Here is a 19,641-nt window from a genome sequence, read left to right as displayed (position 1 = left end):
GTGACTACCGACTTCCTTGCAGCAGAAGATATCACTCTTCTGGAGTGGCCTGCTTGCTCACCCGACCTTAACCCTATACAGTATTTGCGGGATATGTTTAAAAGAAAAATTAGAGCTCTCCCAGATTATCCATACAGCACCGCACGGCTAGTACAAACTGTTCTCGAAGAATGGAACAACCTACCGTAACAAAATAGTGACAATTTGATTAGGACCGTGTCCATGCAAATTGAAGCTTGCATAAGGTCTAGGGTGGTAAGACCGACTACTCAAAAACATAAATAAATAAAAACAATTTAAACATTATTCGTTCTACATTGAATTTTTGTATGCTATTGACTTTAAAACAAATAGTTTCAATTTGTTATTTTAAAACTTTTTTTTATTTAAAAAGACAAAGTCGCATCCACCCAAAGGTTATTAGCGACATCGCATCCCATCCCTGTAAAATTTGTAATATTAAATTTAACATTTTCTAACAATTAATCATTGTAACAATTAATTACAATTTGTGAACAATTGAACAGTTGTAACATTTATACATTTTAAGTAACACAATATTGTCCGGAACTAAATTTTTGTTGAGGAGTGCTTTCAGGTTATTTGTAAAATTGTAAAACTGTCTTTGATTTGCATATTTAAGACAATCTATCAAGACGTGCTTTATACTGTCTACTATTCGCGGTGTGCAAGTACTTGGAAAGGGAAACGAGAAACGACCCTGCGCGAGTCGCGGAGAAATATTGCAACTATCTTAAATAATTCATATTGTCAATTGAAATTGTCAAATTGACGTATATTTCATACCTTCTGTCAATGAAGCAGAAAAATTATATATTGCTCCACAATATTGATATGATATGTAATTATTATATAAAGGTAAATTTAATTAATTGTATTTTGCTTGCAGTACTGCATTTTAATAACTAATTTTATTTACTACATACAATTGTTGATGTTTTCATAACATAACCTGAATCTTATTTTTTCTTCTTATTATTTTTTTTGGACTATGGCCTTGACAATTATCCAGTAACCAGGACTAATATAATTGGCCAATATAATTAGAAGTGCGAATAATAGTACAGAGCGTAGAAATAGGGGTCGCTTTGCCGAACTTGCACGGTCCCAATATTGCATGTTTCGCATTTTGTAGGTTCACTATTTGAGAAGAGATAGGCGTGAGTATACCTACAGTGTCCAAGTCGTAGACGTGTAATAATAGTTTGGCATCTTCTACTCCTGGCAGTGGACTTCCATGAAAAAATGTCACTTTTGATGGTTCTGAGTTTAGAACTAGAGTCATTCCACTCCCGATTCCACGCACTCAACACCCTATTTTTGAAATAAACTTTTAGATCGCCTGCGATACTCCGACACTCTGTTTCTGATGGGTCACTGGTGATAGCGTTACGCGCACTAGTATCTGCTTCTTCATTCCCTTCTATACCTATATGAGATGGTATCCACAGGAAGTGGATTCTTCTGAAATTTTCTCGATTTTTCACCAATTAGATGTTGGAGCATAGCAAGACGATGGAAAAATCCATCAATATTCCACTGAAGTAGAGACTTGAATTTTAATGTTGGCTTAATTGAGATCCGTCACTTTCCCAGTCCGATGCCTCACTGCCAAGATAACTATAGATTTTTTTCTTTATGGAGGCGAATTTACGTTTTATGGATCTTTCCTTTAAATGGGGGTAAACTTGACTGAGCATATGGAACAAAGCTGATAGGTCTGTGGTATATTCTTGAATCGTGGCTGTAGGATCTGTTGATCCCGTGATATTCGTTAGGAGCATGTTAAGTTGATCACAGTTTAGAGGGAAAGGTAGAGGGTGATTTTCTATGAAGTTTTTAGCAGGGTCAAGTAAGAGATAAAATGAGCATTCAGAAGTGCTTGCTGAACTAATTTTAGCTTTTTTAGATTTTGCGTGGACTTTAGGTGGTGGAAAAATGTTACATTCTTTTGAAGATGGATCTGCTTCAGGTGAAATAATTTCATCAAAGTTACGTTTTGGTTGATTAATTATGTGACTGTCCTTATTTGATGCATCTACTTTGTTCGGTATCTCCGGGACACTAGAAATAGATATTTGTTCACACTGAGAATGGTTTGTCTCATTAGGTTCTTGCAAAAATATATTTGTTGCACTGGATACCGATGCTTCATTGTTTTGGTTGGGGATTAGTTGAGCTAGTGGTCCGGAGCACTGTGATGCAATGTGACCTGACTTCTTGCAGCTAAAGCAAACTAGACTGTCTTGAGAAATGAATATTCTATATAGCGTGTTGTCAAAAACAAGAGTAAATGACTCTGGTAGTGTTAGACTGCGAGGACTGATATATATTTGTCTTCGAAAACTAAGGATGTGATTGTACTCAGGCATAGAAGCACTAATTTTGAGGAATGTCATGGGGGAGACAGGAACTTGCCGATTTTTTGTAACTCATTGATTATCAAGTCGAGCGGTATTGAAGGACATACGTTGGAGAGCACAAGTCGTTTCGCTGGTGTAACTAACCTTCTTCCTCTGACAATTTCACCTTGTATTTCTATTTGACCATGATTATTCATAAAATCATCCACTATTTGTTTATTGGATAAATACATACATATGCGATTATTAGATAATCTAGAAGAGAAGATTATATTTTTCGGTTCAATTATATTTCCAAGTGGGAGAAGGTAGTCTTGAAGTTTGGGGTTTTCTAAAGCACTAAAGATAATTGCTTGCTGCTTTAAAGGAAATTGCATTTTCGACGCTGCCAAAGAGTATGATTGTGATGCGTTTATTTGACTTTGGTGGTCTTGAATTGTAGAACTGTTGTGTTATTCCATATTTGAATTCATTTCGATAAACGTTAAGTGAAAAGTAAGTCCGACCCTGTACACCTGCTAAAACAGGTATATCGGTCTTTACTAAAAGTGGTTATTTTGCTGGTAAAACTGGATTTGTTTATTGACAACAATAACAAATAATTGCAATTTGCTGGCTTTAATGCCAATTTAACTGGATATTATGTAAAGAGTTTGTACACTTACAGTTTATTTCAATATATCACTGAGATTCACAATTTATAACTTATATTAAACTTTGTTAATATTAAAAATATTCGTCGCCCACATTGAGTACAACATTATAGTTATCGATGCAGAACCGAACTCCTAAAAACTTTATTGTTTTCTTTAATTTTTATGTATTGGTGATTAAATTGCTTAAAAATAAATATTGCTTGACTTCGTATGTTGGTTTTTGTTTAAATTCGCTTGAAGTAATAAGAAACATCAGATGATTCCATATAAATTTGGTTGTGTGTATGTGACATACATGAATCCCCTTAAATATTTTAGGTTCAAAATGGCTCCTCCTCCACATCTCCGTATTCGGCCTTCCGTTCGTGCAGTGCTTCTACCTTATCATCGGAGCCCTGTACCTCTTCATACCAATAACTGGTAGAGCCGGATCAGGAAGCCACGCAGAATTCGCAATTGCTGTCCTAGTGACGTCTATGTTCGCTAATTTATTCACTTTCGTAGTGCCCTTGGGGATATTGGTGAGAGGGATCGAAAGGATCTTCAGTCTGTTGACCGGACTGTTTCTGTTATCGTTGGCTCTACTAATACTTACACCTCTAGGATTCCCGTACTCTGGAGAACCGGGAGCTTTAGCCCCGCAAAGGTTTATGATTGCGGTAAGTGTGGGCAATTAAGAGAACTTTTACTTTTTAAATTGGAAAAAAGACAATTTTTAAATATTTTTTAATTCATTACATTTAATAGTTTGTTATACAAGGGGTTTGTTAAGAGGGTTTCGAGGTACACAAAAAATTTTTTTGGTACTTTTGGTTGTTTTTTAATACTGTAGTGGGCATCTTCCAAAATATGCATTTTAATTTGGGAGACACTTTTCTGCATCTCTTTAACATTTTTTTTTAAATTACAACGTGATTCAATTTGTGAGACCTAAAACTAATAAATAAACCTTTAAAAAGTAAATTTTTTTATCTATATTGCCTTTATATGCGATTTTATAATAGGTTCGAAAAAAGTCTGAATTTTTTGGGTGAATTTACGCCTTTACTAATAAGGTGAGCGGTTTTTCTTAACTTTTTAGAGGTTTATTATTAGTAGTCGTGTATATCTTCTTATTCCCTAGGCATCATAACCCTGGATGGATCTTTGCCTGCCTGGCTATGTTCTTTCATTTAGATCTATCTTGTGTGACATGTCACAGCCATGACAGTCTTTGACTTTTCACAAATCTTACAATATCATACCCGTCATTCAATTCGTTAATCTCGTCGTTTCTCGTGATTCTCCATGTGCTGTCTTCCTCTTACACCGGACCATATACTTTTCTCAGTACCTTTCTCTCGAATATCCTGAGTTGGGTTTTATCTTTTTCGTCATTTAGCCCGATCAAAGAACAATCTGACAAAAAAAAAATAAAGGTAGGATGAAAATTTGGGCACAGGTAGTTGAAATTGTCTATTATTATACAGGGTGTCTGCGTAACTTGGAACCATATGGGAAACTTTTTTAATATCAATTTTACGAAAAAAAGTCATTCTTTATAAAGTGCTCTGCATAGTCTAGAACCTAAGATGCAATCATCAGATATCAAATTTTGTCAACAGTATACGAGGTATGTCAAAAAATATGAATTTCGCTCAAGAGCAAACTACCTTTATATTTCAAAATATCAAAAATTTTATTATGAAAAGTTATTTGTAATTAAAACCCATATTCAAATAGGCAATAACAGCCTTCTACTTGAAAAAAAAATTTTCTGAAATTTTCCTAAATTACCGATCCCGAACATCATTTTTATCTATTTCACATGTAATATAGCTAATGAAAAGTAAGTTCTTCTTCGTCAAATTTCAAATCGAATATTTCAACGTGAAATAACAAAAAAAAAACGGAGCACTATTCGGGGAATACTCATTACAACTTTTTTAAAGTGTTTAAAAAGGGTTTATTTTTGTTTTAAAAAAAACTTCGAACATTAAAAGTAAGTGAGTTACGCTCAAAATATTGTTGGTCCCTTTTATTTTTTGGTAAAAAGAATTGCGAAAATCACCGCCTAATTAGCATTAAAATAAAATTAATCGTTACCGCTTCACAGGTTACTTTACTTATGTATTGTTTATAATATGATCTATAAGTTTCATTGGTTCAAAGTGCTCCTTTTTGAAAAAAATTGGTTTTAAAATAAAAAAAATTAGTTTTGAAAAAAATTCCAATTTTTGTTCAAAATAACTTAAAAATTATTAGTAATACCAAAAATCTCAAAGAGTAATAAAATGATTGTTTTGCTTTTCTGAATATTTTGGATTTCTTGTTTTCCTGTTAGACAAAAATTGGTTATGCTATAGCTGTTCAAAATTTGCATAAACTCGTAATTAGTGACTCGTTCAAGCAATTTTAACTACAGCCTTTTCAAAAATAAGCACTTTGTACCGATGAAACTTACAGATCATACAAAGAATACATAAACAAAGTAACTTGTGCAGCGGTAACGATTAATTTTATTTGGGATGCTAATTAGGGGGTGATTTTCGCGATTATTTTACCAAAAAATAAACAGCACCAACATTATTTTGAGCGTAACTCACTTACTTTTAATGATATAATTTTCTTTAAAAACCTTTTTTAAAACGCTTTAAAAAAGTTATAATGAATTTTCCCCGAATACTGCTCCGTTTTTTGGTTATTTCACGTTGAAATAGTCGATTTGGAATTTGACGAAAAATAACCTACTTTTGGTTAGCTACAACTCTGCTTCTACTGGGTGTACAGACTTCATGCATACAACATTTTTTTCACTTTTGTGTAAGCTATATTTTTGCTAAGAGCAGTTTTTCGATAAAAAAGTTACTTTTTGAGTTATTTGCGAAAAACCGCCCAAAAACACGTTTTTCTTTCTTAAAAATGCATAATATATTCACTCAACATATCACACCCTCAGTAATATAGAGGCACAATTTAAAAAGGTAGATTTTTGGGAAATAGCGTTTAGATTCTGGTTTCCAAAATTACAGCTATTTTTGCAAATAACATGCTTATTATTTAAGTTATAAATACGAAATTTGGTAGATTTGTTATTTGATACTTGCACTATGAATAGCAGTGAGAAAAAACATTAATTTAAATAAATTCCATTAATTACATGTAATTGAAAAAAATACTTTCAAGTTAGACATATAGGACCATATAGTACAAAATAACATAACAGAAATAAGGAACTGTTTAAGTTTGATGCCTTATATTATTAATGCCCTGTCACTGTTTATGCAAAATAGCGAACTATTATGAATTAGACCCATTTATTTATTATATTTTGCATAATATAACGGCTCAACTAAATACTATTCTACATAATACAAAATGTTAAAACACAAACTAACCAGGATTTTCGTCATAAAAAGACATGTTACTGATTGCTCCCTTGTAGCAGTAAAAATCAGAGGTGGCCGGGGAGAGTGAGAGAGAGAGGCACAAATATATTTACCGAACCATTCATGTTATTTTTCTCCCTCTGTCAACGCTAACCGGTAGAGAATTTTATTTTGTGCCCTTATCATTTAAAATCACAGTTAACACAAATTTTGAGTTAAGCCCTTATATTACTGAGAGTGCGATATTCACTCTCAAATAACTCGAAAAGTATTGACTTAGTGAAATAGTGAAAAAACTCTATAGAACAAAAGTTGCTTAGAATTAGTCATTTTATCCAATTCCGGACTTATTTCGAATGTATATTTTTTACCTCCGAAAAGGGGGTATACCCCCCATTTCCGTAAAATGGAGGGGATGTAGAATTGTAAACTTTTCTTATATAATAGTAGACAATTTCAACTGCCTATTCACCAATTTTTTTCATTCCTTTATTTTTTTTGAGGTTTTCGTAAAGTTTTGTGTTCTTTGATTGGACTAATTAGGTTTCGCAACCATAGTGATTTGATTTAAACCTTTAAAGAGTTAATTTTTTTTATATTTATATGGCCTTTATACGCGATTTTATAAGAGGTTCGAAAAACGTCGTTTGGGGTGAATTTACACCTGTACTAAAAAGGTGGGCGGTTTTTTTCAACTTTTTAGAGGTTTATGATTAGTAGTCATATATAAAATATAAAGAAGTATCAAAAAATTTTGGTTTACTGAGATTGGTGTAGTAGATTTTGAGAAAAATGTCACAGTTTTGAAAAATGGGATTTCGAGAAAAACGCGTTTATAGTATTTTTACTGTTATTTTATCGAATAAAATGGTCATATTTATTTCTGATCTAATCAGCGATTCCTGGTGCATATTGGGTGCTCTCACTGTCCAGTAAAATCTGTAAATGGTCGGTCCAAACTTTTTTTTTTTATATAATTCTGTCCTCTTTTGATGTCTCGCTACTCCTTCTATTGGCTTGAGGAATAACAGCTTTGTCGATATTTCAATGTATTACTAGATTTTAATTTTTTGCCAAGGAACTGGGTAATTCGGTATTGTTTTCTGCAGTAAAGTGATGATTACCTTTAAACTGTGTTTTAAATGACAACCAGATCCAGGCATTTTTTCCGATTTTAAATATAATAATTTTCGATAAATTTCAATGATATAAAACACGTGTTCGCTTTATAAGTTTTAGAATCGAGTTGCAGTTGCACATGTTAGGCGTCGCGCGCGTTGTTTTTTACAAACGACTTTTAGCTCAGCTAGGTACCGTTATAAATACAGATATAACTTAGTTTCTATTTCGAATTTCTTAATACAATTTTAGGACAGTATTTCTATGAAACTAAAAAATGTTTTTACGTAAAAAAATCGTTTTTTTTTTAATTTAGGAAGTAAAAGTCCCCTTAATTAAGTTGGATGTACAGGAGTATGCAATAAAGAAATCTTGAATCGTTTTGTAGAACACTCACAGAACATTCCACGATGTAACAGGAAAAATCCAGAACGAGTCCACGGGCTATTGGATCGCCGACATGGACGTCAACAGTCCACATACGGTGGACCGACACGTTCGTGAAATGCAAAATGCGGAGTTGGTTACCAAAGACTGTGAAAGCTATTTGTATTGCGGGCTACCGTACCTTGTACCTGTTCTGACGATGATATGGAAAACGCATTGGGTGCCAGGACCTCCACCGGTGCTCCTTACACCCGTCAGTATGAATATTTTGAATAGAACAAAGACTGGCGTCGGCGAAAAAGTTACTATTAGAGTTGATGGTAAGATTTTCTTTATTAAGTTTATTTAGTCAGCGATGGGTAGATAGCTTTTCAACAAAAATTTTTCGTTTATAAATTCGTAAAGTCTGTCCGTTCGTTCGTTCGTTCGTGCGTCGCCGCTCCTGCAATACTTAGAGCCAATTTACCGATGGATTCTTATGTTCACCGAAGGCTAAACTAGTTTATCCTATCGCGTTTGGGTCAAACTAGTTTGGCCTAGGTCAAACTAGTTTGTTCTGAAATCGGGTTTGGCCGGTAACATATACAGGGTGTCCCGAAAAGAATGGTCATACATTATACCACAGATTCTGTGGTCAAAAATACGTTGATTGAACCTCACTTACCTATATACAATAATGCACACAAAAAAAGTTACAGCCCTTTGAAATTACAAAATGAAAATCGATTTTTTTTCATATATCGAAAACTTATAGAGATTTTTTATTGAAAATGGACCTGCGGCTTTCTCATGGGAACAGCATCTTTAAAAAAAATTAAAGTGAAATTTGTGCACTCCATAAAAATTGTATGGGGGTTTTGTTCACTTAAATCCCCCAAAACTTTTGTGTACGTTCCAATTAAATTATTATTGTGGCACCATTAGTTAAATACAATGTTTTTAAAACTTTGTTGCCTCTTAGTACTTTTTCGATAAGCCAGTGTTTATTGAGATATTTTGCATATTTGTTGAATCCACCACATATTTGTATAAGGCTAAGTACGATTATAGAGACCTGTTATAATCTGAAAATTTATTTGTAATTTACATTTTCAGGTATATTTTAAAAAAGAAGCCACATCTCGATAGAAGGTGACATAAAAAAAAAGAGAAAGAGGCAAAAAAGTTTTAAAAACACTGTGTTTAACTAATGGTACCACAATAATAGTTTAATTGGAACGTACACAAACATTTGGGGGTTTACAGAAACAAAACCCCATAAAATTTTTATGTAAATATATTAAAAAAGAAGCCACATCTCGATAAAAACTGGCTTATCGAAAAAATACTGAGGGGAAAAAAAGTTTTAAAAACGCTGTCTAACTGACGGTACTACAATAATGAATTACTTAGAACGTACACAAAAGTTTGGGGGGGTTTAAGGGAACAAAACCCCCATACAATTTTTATGGGGTGGACAAATTTCACTATATAGGGGAGTGCAATTAGAACGAAAACATGCATTGTTTCGGAAAAATTCAAACAAGCTTATATTTTTCTAAAACTTTTTTTGTTAGTTTATATACATGTTAAAGTAAAAAGTTCTACTCGCAGATTTGGCCGCTAATCTTTTATTAATTGTTTAAACAATAACAATTGTATTGTATAAATAATTTTAAAAATATCGTTAAATTCATCATTTTACTTTGATCAAATATGTTTCTATTTTGTTTTTATTTATGCTGAATCCGAATATGGCATTGCAATTTGAAAATTCTTATACAGAAGCTCTTATACAGTGTGTCTGCGTAGCTAGGAACCACATGGAAAACTGTTTTATTATCAATTTTACGAAAAAATCTTATTCTTAATGAAATACTCTGAATAGTCCAAAATCTAAAATTCAACCATCAGATATCAAATTTTATCAAGTTTATACGAGTTATGTCAAAAATATGAATTTCGTTAAAGAGTAGAGTACCTTTATATTCCAGCATATCAAAAAATGATATTATGAAAAGTTGTTTGAAATTAGAAACTATGTCTAAATATACAATTACATCATTCTAATCGAAAAAAAAAAATTAAATTTTTTCTCAAATTAGGGATACTCATCATCATTTTATTACAATTATGATAACTATTTTATTATCACTTTTACGAAAAAAAGTTATTTTTCATAAAATGCTCTCCCTGGTCTAAAATCTAAGATACAACCATCAGACATCAAACTTTTTTAATTTTATACGAGGTATGTAAAAAATATGAATTTTTCTTAAGAGTTAAGTGCCTTATTATTCACAATATTTTAATTAGAAGGATGTAATTGAACACTAAAACAAATTTTTTAATTCCAAACAACTTTTCTTAATAACAATTTTCGATATTGTGAAATGTAATGGTACTTTACTCTTGAGTGAAATTCATATTTTTTGACATACCTCGTATAACATTAATTAAATTTTATATTTGATGAATGCATCTTAGATTTTATACGATGCAGAGTATTTTATAAAGAATAACTTTTTTTCGTAAAACTGATAATAAAAAAGTTATCAATAGGTTCCAAGTTACGCAGACATACTGTATAAGAGCTAAAAAATTTTTTTTTGCTGAACATTTATTATTGTTGAAGCTTATTATTAAATGTATTTTAGGTAAGTTTTACAGAAAAAAGTTTTGATCACTTTGTACAAACATTTTTTTAGCTGGTAATTTTCGGTTTTTGTATTACATTTTTGTTATCTTTCTTAATTTTCTTAAAAAGAAATAGTTTATTTCATTTCTAAAGTAAAATAATTTAGTGCATTTTAGAGACTACATCCTAAGCTTTAAAAAAGCACTTATAAAACTGTAATAGATCTGTTCAAACTTGAGTAATACCGTCTTAAAGTGGTGCTAATTCTATAAAACTACGAAGATTTCAAAAACTACATTTTTTGAGACTTCATATCATTTGAATTAAATTTTTGAGATTTTTTTTGAACGAAACATCATTTAGTAAGATGCTTGAAAGGTAAGTTGTGCAAAACTGAGAGTTTTATAAGAAAAACTGTATTAGTTACACATTTTTAAATCATTTTTAAACAAAATTCATGTAAGGCTCACTTTCCGCCCACACCGTAGTTATGCCCATACATTTTATTTATTTCTATTATAACTATAAGATAGCTTAATTATTCTTCTTTCATGTTCAATTTGTAAAATTTCATTTGATCCATTAGTTAAAGAATTACATTAAAATACTCAACCATGCACTTCGCCATACGTTAGTTTACAGTGCGCCAATGTTTGTGAGAAGGGTGACTTTAGCGTTATAATTAAAAAAATATAGAAGATACAGATTTAATTTTAGAAAATTCTTTATAGAAGGTTTTTTTTGTAAAATTTTCTGAATTTTTCAATGGTCAAATCAGTTTTTTTGTAGAATTTATATTTTCGGAGTTATTTAAAAAACATCTAATTTCGTAGTTCATTTGTTTAATAAAAAATGAAGCACCCACTTCTCGAGTAGAACTTTTTGATATGTTGTTTATTAAACATTTCTTAATGAAATTACAAAAAGTTCTATCTTGTTTGATTTTTTCCGAAGTGAAAATCTATATGCACTCCCCTAATAATTTTGTTTTAAGATGTACCTGCCATAAGAAAGATACGTGTCCATTTTCAATAAAAAAATCTCTAATAGTTTTCAATATATTGAAAAAAATTGATTTTCATTTTGTAATTTCGAAGGGCTGTAACTTTTTTTATGAACACATTTGTACTGAGGTAAGTTAGGTTCAATCGAACTATTTTTGACCCCAGAATGTGTGGTATAATTTATGACCCAATCTTTTCGGGACACCCTGTATATTAGGTACATAATAAATGTTGCAATTTTGTTTAGAAAACTTACTCGAAAAAAATCTGTAGACAAAAAAATGTTGTGAACATACCCATCATACATCATACCACTTATCGATTTCTCAATTTTTAATTGACGAGCCCAACGAAATTGTACATTTTTATCTCGAGGAAAAAAGTGCACATACTTATTGCTTCCGAACGATAATTACTGCCTCACGGTACAGGACAGTATTGTTTGCACTTACTTTTTAACATTATGGTACCTTATTATGCCTTATCTAATATTATTTACAATATTTATAACTATTTAACTAAATGCTATATTTTTTTGTTTCCCTACATTCTCTAATTCAAATTTTTGCCGCTTTATGTCGCCACATAATGACACTTTTTTTTACATAGGTCCTACACATATTGGAGTAATGATTTCTCCGGTGCCTGGTGTCGAAATTGCCGATTGGAGTCTACCCACGCAAGAACCTTTGGCCGGACCTCTTTGGAACGGAAGAAAAACTTACTTCATCTATTATGCCTACGGTCTGGAACCTGTGCCAATAACAGTTACAATAGATTTTAAGGTAAGCACTTAGTTTTGTTCGAAACGTTTAAAAACCAACTATTAACATCGAGCAGGAAGAACAGGTGGCTTGGAAAAAGTGAACAACAAAGATTTCTGATGTAGAAAATCATTGATATATACAGGGTGAGTCATGAGGAACTGTACATACTCCTACCTCGTATAGAGGCCCCTATGGGGAATAACAAATGACCATTAAAAAGTATCTGCTCTCATTGTTTAATAATATACAGGGCGAGTTTCGCATTTTGACAGAAACTTGTATTCGTCATAATTTTTGAACGGTCAGATCGATGTGTCTCTTATTTTGGTCAATCGTTACACTATTACCACCTAATCAATTGATTTATTCAAACTAGAAAAAATCAGGTCCGGCTTTAAAAAATTAGTTCGTTTTGGTCTTAGAAAAAATTTCACCCTGTATACGCTTTTTGAAAACTCTAATACAAGAGATAAACTTTACAAATTAGACAAATAGGCAATTAAAATGGCATATTTATTTTTTCCCCACACGATTACTTAATTTTTTATTAAAAAATCAAATTTCTCAAAAACGCAATTTTTCCATAAAAATAAAAAAATAAACAACGTTTTTCTTAAAATTAAAAGATGCACCATTTTTTTTTTTCTATAACACGTCTAGATCTAAAACTCGCCACACATTTCTCTTTGACTCAATAGTTTAACCTAGACGTGATCAAATAAGCAAATTTTAAATTTTTTCACTTAATTTTTGCGATTTAACTTTGCAATTCACGAATCTGCACCGTTTATTTTTAAAAATTCATAACTTTTACGAGAAGAAGACAAGTCTACAACAATTTTTATAGTCTTCTATTTTGACTTTGATTTTTTAATAAAAAATTAAGTAATCGTGTGGGGAAAAAATAAATAAGCCATTTTAATTGCCTATTTGTCTAATTTGTAAAATTCATAATAGAGTTTTCAAAAAGCGTATACAGGGTAAAATTTTTTCTAAGACCAAAACGAACTAATTTTTTAAATCCGGGCCTGATTTCTTCTGGTTTGAATAAATCAGTTAATTGGGTGGTAACATAAATTAAATATTTGTTCAAAAAAAATTAATTCTTGTAATAAAAATTAATTTTTTTAAATCTATGGTTCACTTTACCAAACTTTTAATAATTATTCATAGTCAAATTTGATTTTTTTATAACAAATTAAGTAATCGTGTGGGGAAAAAATAAATATGCCATTTTAATTGCCCATTTGTCTTATTTGTAAAATTCATATTAGACTTTTCAAAAAGCGTATACAGGGGGAAATTTTTTCTAAGACCCAAACGAACTAATTTTTTAAAGCCGGACCTGATTTTTTTCTAGTTTAATTAAATCAGTTGACTGGGTGGTAACATAAATTAAATATTTGCTTAAAAAAAATTATTTTTGTAATAAAAGTAAATTTTTTTAAATCTATGGTTCACTTTACCAAATTTTTAATTTATGTAGATAAGGACACACCCTTAAACTTGATAAAAATAATAAACTTAAAGATAAAACCCATAACTAAATTAAAATTCATGGTGACGTTTCAATTATTACTTTAATCATCGTCAGAATAATAAGCTTCTTGAGCGGATGCTTTTAAATAATTTTAAAGGAACAAACATAATTAATGAAAACGTAAAAATGACATTGACAATCATTGGGTTAAGTTAATAATTTCAAACACGCCACGTCTTGTTGCGTGTTTAAGGGTGGCTTCAAAAGAAATATGGATAATGCCTCCTTGATGCTGAGTTCTGTTGGAGAACTTGCATGACCAATGATTGAGAAGTCCTTACGACTAATAGGGTGGTTAGAATCAGTCATATGTTGGAATACTGCTGAATTTGGAACTGTTCTTGATCGTCTTCCTAAGTGAGGAGTGATACCTAAGTGTTCGCAACATCTGACATTAAAGTGACGTCGAGTCTTCCCGACGTACGTAGCTGCACAGCTACTACATTTGAATTGGTATATAATGTTAGATGCGAGATCACTAGGAATCATGTCTTTCACATGGAAACGAGATCCTATCCTTTCCAAAGTCGTGAAAGCAAATCTTAATTCTATAGAGGGAAATGCTTTTTTAATTATTCTACGGATGTTGCGTCGGATTTGTAAGCTGTGGTAACCAGTATATGGAAGTTTGATATAGATCTTTTCTTTGATTTCTTCTACTTTGTTGTTTGGTTGGAATTTGTTATTGAAAAAACGTCTGATGTATCTTTCTAAGAAGTTCAACGAAAAACCATTTTTACTTAAGATCATCTTTATGTTTTCTAATTCTTCATGTAGGAATTGCCAGGTTGAACAGATAGTGAAAGCGCGGTGAACAAGTATATTGATTAAACTTGTTTTGTATTTGTTGGGAATGAAGCTATCTGCGTTTATATACAGGCCGGTGAAGGTTGGTTTTCTGTATATTGAAGTGGAAAAACCTGAAGGTGATCTGAATATGTTAATTCCTAAGAAGGGCAGATTTCCATTGATTTCAATTTCACTAGTAAATTTCATATTGTGGTGTTTCTGGTTGAGATAATCTAAAAAATGTTGAATGTGATCGGTATGTTTGAAGATGAGAAAAATATCATCCACGTATCGTCTATAAAGAAGTGGCTTAAAATCAATTGGACAGTCAGCTAACCATGTTTTCTCATGGTGACATAGAAAAGTGTTCGCGAAAACTGGTCCTAAAGGAGAGCCCATTGCAACGCCATCTATTTGTCTATACACTTTTCCGTCAAAACTGAATAGACATTCTTTGGCAGCTAATGTCAGTAGATCTTTAAATTTTGACTGCTTCATTCCTAAAAAGCTTGAATTGGAACTTGGAAAAAGTGAATTTATTATTATGTTGATAAATTCACTTTTTCCAAGTTCCAATTCAAGCTTTTTAGGAATGAAGCAGTCAAAATTTAAAGAACTACTGACATTAGCTGCCAAAGAATGTCTATTCAGTTTTGACGGAAAAGTGTATAGACAAATAGATGGCGTTGCAATGGGCTCTCCTTTAGGACCAGTTTTCGCGAACACTTTTCTATGTCACCATGAGAAAACATGGTTAGCTGACTGTCCAATTGATTTTAAGCCACTTCTTTATAGACGATACGTGGATGATATTTTTCTCATCTTCAAACATACCGATCACATTCAACATTTTTTAGATTATCTCAACCAGAAACACCACAATATGAAATTTACTAGTGAAATTGAAATCAATGGAAATCTGCCCTTCTTAGGAATTAACATATTCAGATCACCTTCAGGTTTTTCCACTTCAATATACAGAAAACCAACCTTCACCGGCCTGTATATAAACGCAGATAGCTTCATTCCCAACAAATACAAAACAAGTTTAATCAATATACTTGTTCACCGCGCTTTCACTATCTGTTCAACCTGGCAATTCCTACATGAAGAATTAGAAAACATAAAGATGATCTTAAGTAAAAATGGTTTTTCGTTGAACTTCTTAGAAAGATACATCAGACGTTTTTTCAATAACAAATTCCAACCAAACAACAAAGTAGAAGAAATCAAAGAAAAGATCTATATCAAACTTCCATATACTGGTTACCACAGCTTACAAATCCGACGCAACATCCGTAGAATAATTAAAAAAGCATTTCCCTCTATAGAATTAAGATTTGCTTTCACGACTTTGGAAAGGATAGGATCTCGTTTCCATGTGAAAGACATGATTCCTAGTGATCTCGCATCTAACATTATATACCAATTCAAATGTAGTAGCTGTGTAGCTACGTACGTCGGGAAGACTCGACGTCACTTTAATGTCAGATGTTGCGAACACTTAGGTATCACTCCTCACTTAGGAAGACGATCAAGAACAGTTCCAAATTCAGCAGTATTCCAACATATGACTGATTCTAACCACCCTATTAGTCGTAAGGACTTCTCAATCATTGGTCATGCAAGTTCTCCAACAGAACTCAGCATCAAGGAGGCATTATCCATATTTCTTTTGAAACCACCCTTAAACACGAAACAAGACATGGCGTGTTTGAAATTATTAACTTAACCCAATGATTGTCAATGTCATTTTTACGTTTTCATTAATTATGTTTGTTCCTTTAAAATTATTTAAAAGCATCCGCTCAAGAAGCTTATTATTCTGACGATGATTAAAGTAATAATTGAAACGTCACCATGAATTTTAATTTAGTTATGGGTTTTATCTTTAAGTTTATTATTTTTATCAAATTTTTAATTCATAGTAAAATTTGATTTTTTTATAAAAAATTAAGTAATCGTGTGGGGAAAAAATAAATTTGCCATTTTAATTGCCTATTTGTCTAATTTGTAAAATTTATATTAGAGTTTTCAAAAAGCATATACAGGGTGAAATTTATTCTAAGACCCAAACGAAGTAATTTTTTTAAAGCCGGACCTGATTTTTTCTAGTTTGACTAAATCAGTTGATTGGGTGGTAATAGTGTAACGATTGACCAAAATAAGAGATACATCGATCTGACCGTTCAAAAATTATGACGAATAGAAATTTCTGTCAAAATCCGAAACTCGCCCTGTATATTATTAAACAATGGGAGCAGACACTTTTTAATGGTCATTTGTTATTCCCCATAGGAGCCTCTATACGAGGTAGGAATATGTACAGTTCCTCATGACTCACCCTGTATGTTAGATAGAGAGATAGTTTTTCAAGAGAAAAAAGACATGGAAGGGGATAGTACAAGTAGTCATCACAGGAGAGAAATAAAGATAAACGCTTATCAGGAGATATATCAATAGAAAATAAGAAATATGTAATTAAAAGATAAGTAAATGTAATTGCATATAATATAGGGTATAGAGGGAGAAAAAGGGCTAGAATATTCAAAAAAGACATAGGGAATGAGCAATAGAAAGCTAAAACTGAATTGAATAATAGAATACTATAAATAGACAGAAATAAGTTGAGATACAGAAATATAGACAGAAAAAATAGAGAAAAGTGGAGCAGGAACGTTGAGAGGAATAGAAGGGTTGATATTGATAGGGAGAATGGGAAGGGAAATAATAAAGAAAGAGAGGCATTACTTGAGAGAAATCGTTAGAAATTGGGACAAATCGAAACGATAGGTAAACGATATGAAACAAGTGATAAATAGGGAGAGGGAAATCTAGAGAGAAAATTGGAACGCAAAGAAGGTAAAGAAGTATTCGAAAATAGAAAAAGACGGTATGACTTGTACACACTTCTATATAAATCAAAATGGCAAACGGGTGTGTTTTCAAAAAACTGATAGTTTGTAAAAACTTTATTAAAAATCGGCTAAGTTCTTTCAGCATTTCAAAATGCCATCATCAGAGCTTTCGTCTCAACGTCAATGAAGAGTAATCGTTGAACAACACATTATAATAATTAAAATAAACCCAGGGCTTAGCACAAATACAATGACCAGAGGCTAAGCCCTGGGTTTATTTTAATTATTTTAATGTGTTGTTCAACGATTACTCTTCATTTGAAAAACAGAAATAGAGATCAAAATAGAGAAATAAGGAGTAGGGAAGTAAGCTACTGAAACATAGAGCAAATACATAAATGGCCATGTGGAAATAGATAAAAGGTAAAGAAAGATAATGTGAAAGACATCTTACTATAAATAGAATGAACAGAGCGATAGAAAAATGTAGAAGAATGAGATAGAAAACAAAAGAGGAACAGTTGTAATGGAGAAATAGAAGGCTAGATATTCTAAGTAATAAATAAATACTGGAGAAAAGTGAGAAAACGTGAGAGCCTGTCAGAAAGAAAACAGAAGAACTAGAAAGCGATAAACAGAATGGACACAAGCGAATAGAGATTGAAAGTGGTATACAATAAATAAGATAGGGGGAAAAGAAGAGCGAATTATAAAAGAGTAATAAATAGTGTAAAATAACAGCCTGTAAATTATAAGCGAGCAAAAAATATGCTAAGTAGTAAGCGAATACAAGAGAGAATAATATAAATGGAGGTTACGACAGAAGTGAAGAGAGACATAAAAAAGGTGCCTAAATATAGAGAGAAGTAAAGAAAAAGGGAGTGAGACGTGCAGAGAAAAAAAAATAGAGAATTATTGTTATATAAATTGAAAGCAAGTAAAAGAAAGCAAAAACTAGACAGAATAATAGTGATCGAGAAGTAGACAGATGTAAAGGGAGAAATAAAGAAGGATACATAAATATATAGGGAAGAGATATAGAGGGGGCAGAGAGAAATGTAGGGAAGGAGAAATGAAGGGAGCGTCACAAAAGGCAATACACTTTAAGAGAGACACAGAAAGCGAAGAAAAGAATGCCAACACCTGTTTCACTATTTACTTTTCTACATTCAACATTCATTGTTGGTCTCCAACTCTTTTATTCGTTTTTGTTACCTTTTTATACATAGTTATCTCTTTTAGGTACCGAGTGAACACAAAGGACCTATAATGGACCTGGCAGTGACATCCCACTACCTCTTCGGTCCGGGGAAAGCTACGAAAGAATTCAAAAAGTTCATCAACGAATTTCCATCATGGACGGCTATAAACTATTGGACGGCCTCGTACGAATCGTGGATTATTTAGGAAATATATATCATTTAACAATTAATACTGGAATTTTAATGGAAGTCATTCATTTAATATATACGGGGACGTTGAAGAGATAATACGAGGTGTGGCTGTAAAATAATGAAGCTCACGTTGTAAAATGTTTGATTTATATTCTTACAACGTTGTTGTAGGTCTTTCTGAAAACTTCTTTGTTATTTCTGCACCTTTACCCTTAAGATCCCCCGATATGAAGGATACGTCGGCGTCGTTAAGATAAGCAAAAAGCCCCTTACTCCCACAATTCCTGCCACCCCTCCCCCACCCCTTCCTCAAAAACACCATTTTTTCGATTTTATTACTTTTTTTTCGGTGAGTTGCAAACCATTTAAAAATTTCAAAAAATTCATACGCATAGTTGAAGGGTGATTCCATTTCAAATCATTCAATTTTTGATCAAAAAAACCTTTGGATCTCCGATTTGTCTGAAAATTGGTGTATAGCATCTGCGGAATGTAAAAATAAGATATTTAAGGTCGAATTGTCTTTTTCTTTTTTTTTTCTCAAAATGTTTTAAATTTAGACTACCATTGACTCCCCTAAAGATTAGAAAAATAAAATTTTGGGCAGCTCGGCATGCAAGGTAATATGCTATCCCGATTGGACTAATATACTTTTGAGTCTGATATTATTGCATGTAACTTTTTTTGTATTGTAAAATTATTCAAATCCTTTTAACCACTTAAAGACCTATGTTTTGGCTATCTGTGGGCAAATTTTC

At 32.0% G+C, this 19,641-nt stretch overlaps 1 protein-coding gene across 1 annotated transcript in view; it reads left to right on the top strand.

The window, feature by feature from the left end:
* LOC126883112 (endoplasmic reticulum metallopeptidase 1-like) overlaps positions 1-18,921 on the top strand; it is a 131,122-nt gene extending 112,201 nt beyond the window's left edge. Inside the window, exons 8-11 of the mRNA XM_050648359.1 lie at positions 3,359-3,699; positions 7,916-8,234; positions 12,145-12,320; positions 18,732-18,921. Coding sequence (XP_050504316.1) covers positions 3,359-3,699; positions 7,916-8,234; positions 12,145-12,320; positions 18,732-18,896 — 1,001 coding nt within the window. The 3' untranslated portion in view covers positions 18,897-18,921. The remainder of the gene's footprint in view (positions 1-3,358; positions 3,700-7,915; positions 8,235-12,144; positions 12,321-18,731) is intronic.
* The last annotated feature ends 720 nt before the right edge of the window (positions 18,922-19,641 follow it).

The sequence above is a fragment of the Diabrotica virgifera genome, chromosome 4 (assembly GCF_917563875.1).
Source record: "Diabrotica virgifera virgifera chromosome 4, PGI_DIABVI_V3a".
In the NCBI taxonomy this organism is placed as follows: domain Eukaryota; kingdom Metazoa; phylum Arthropoda; class Insecta; order Coleoptera; family Chrysomelidae; genus Diabrotica; species Diabrotica virgifera.
Note: the sequence above shows the minus strand (reverse complement) of the source record. Positions and strands in the feature narration are given on the sequence as shown.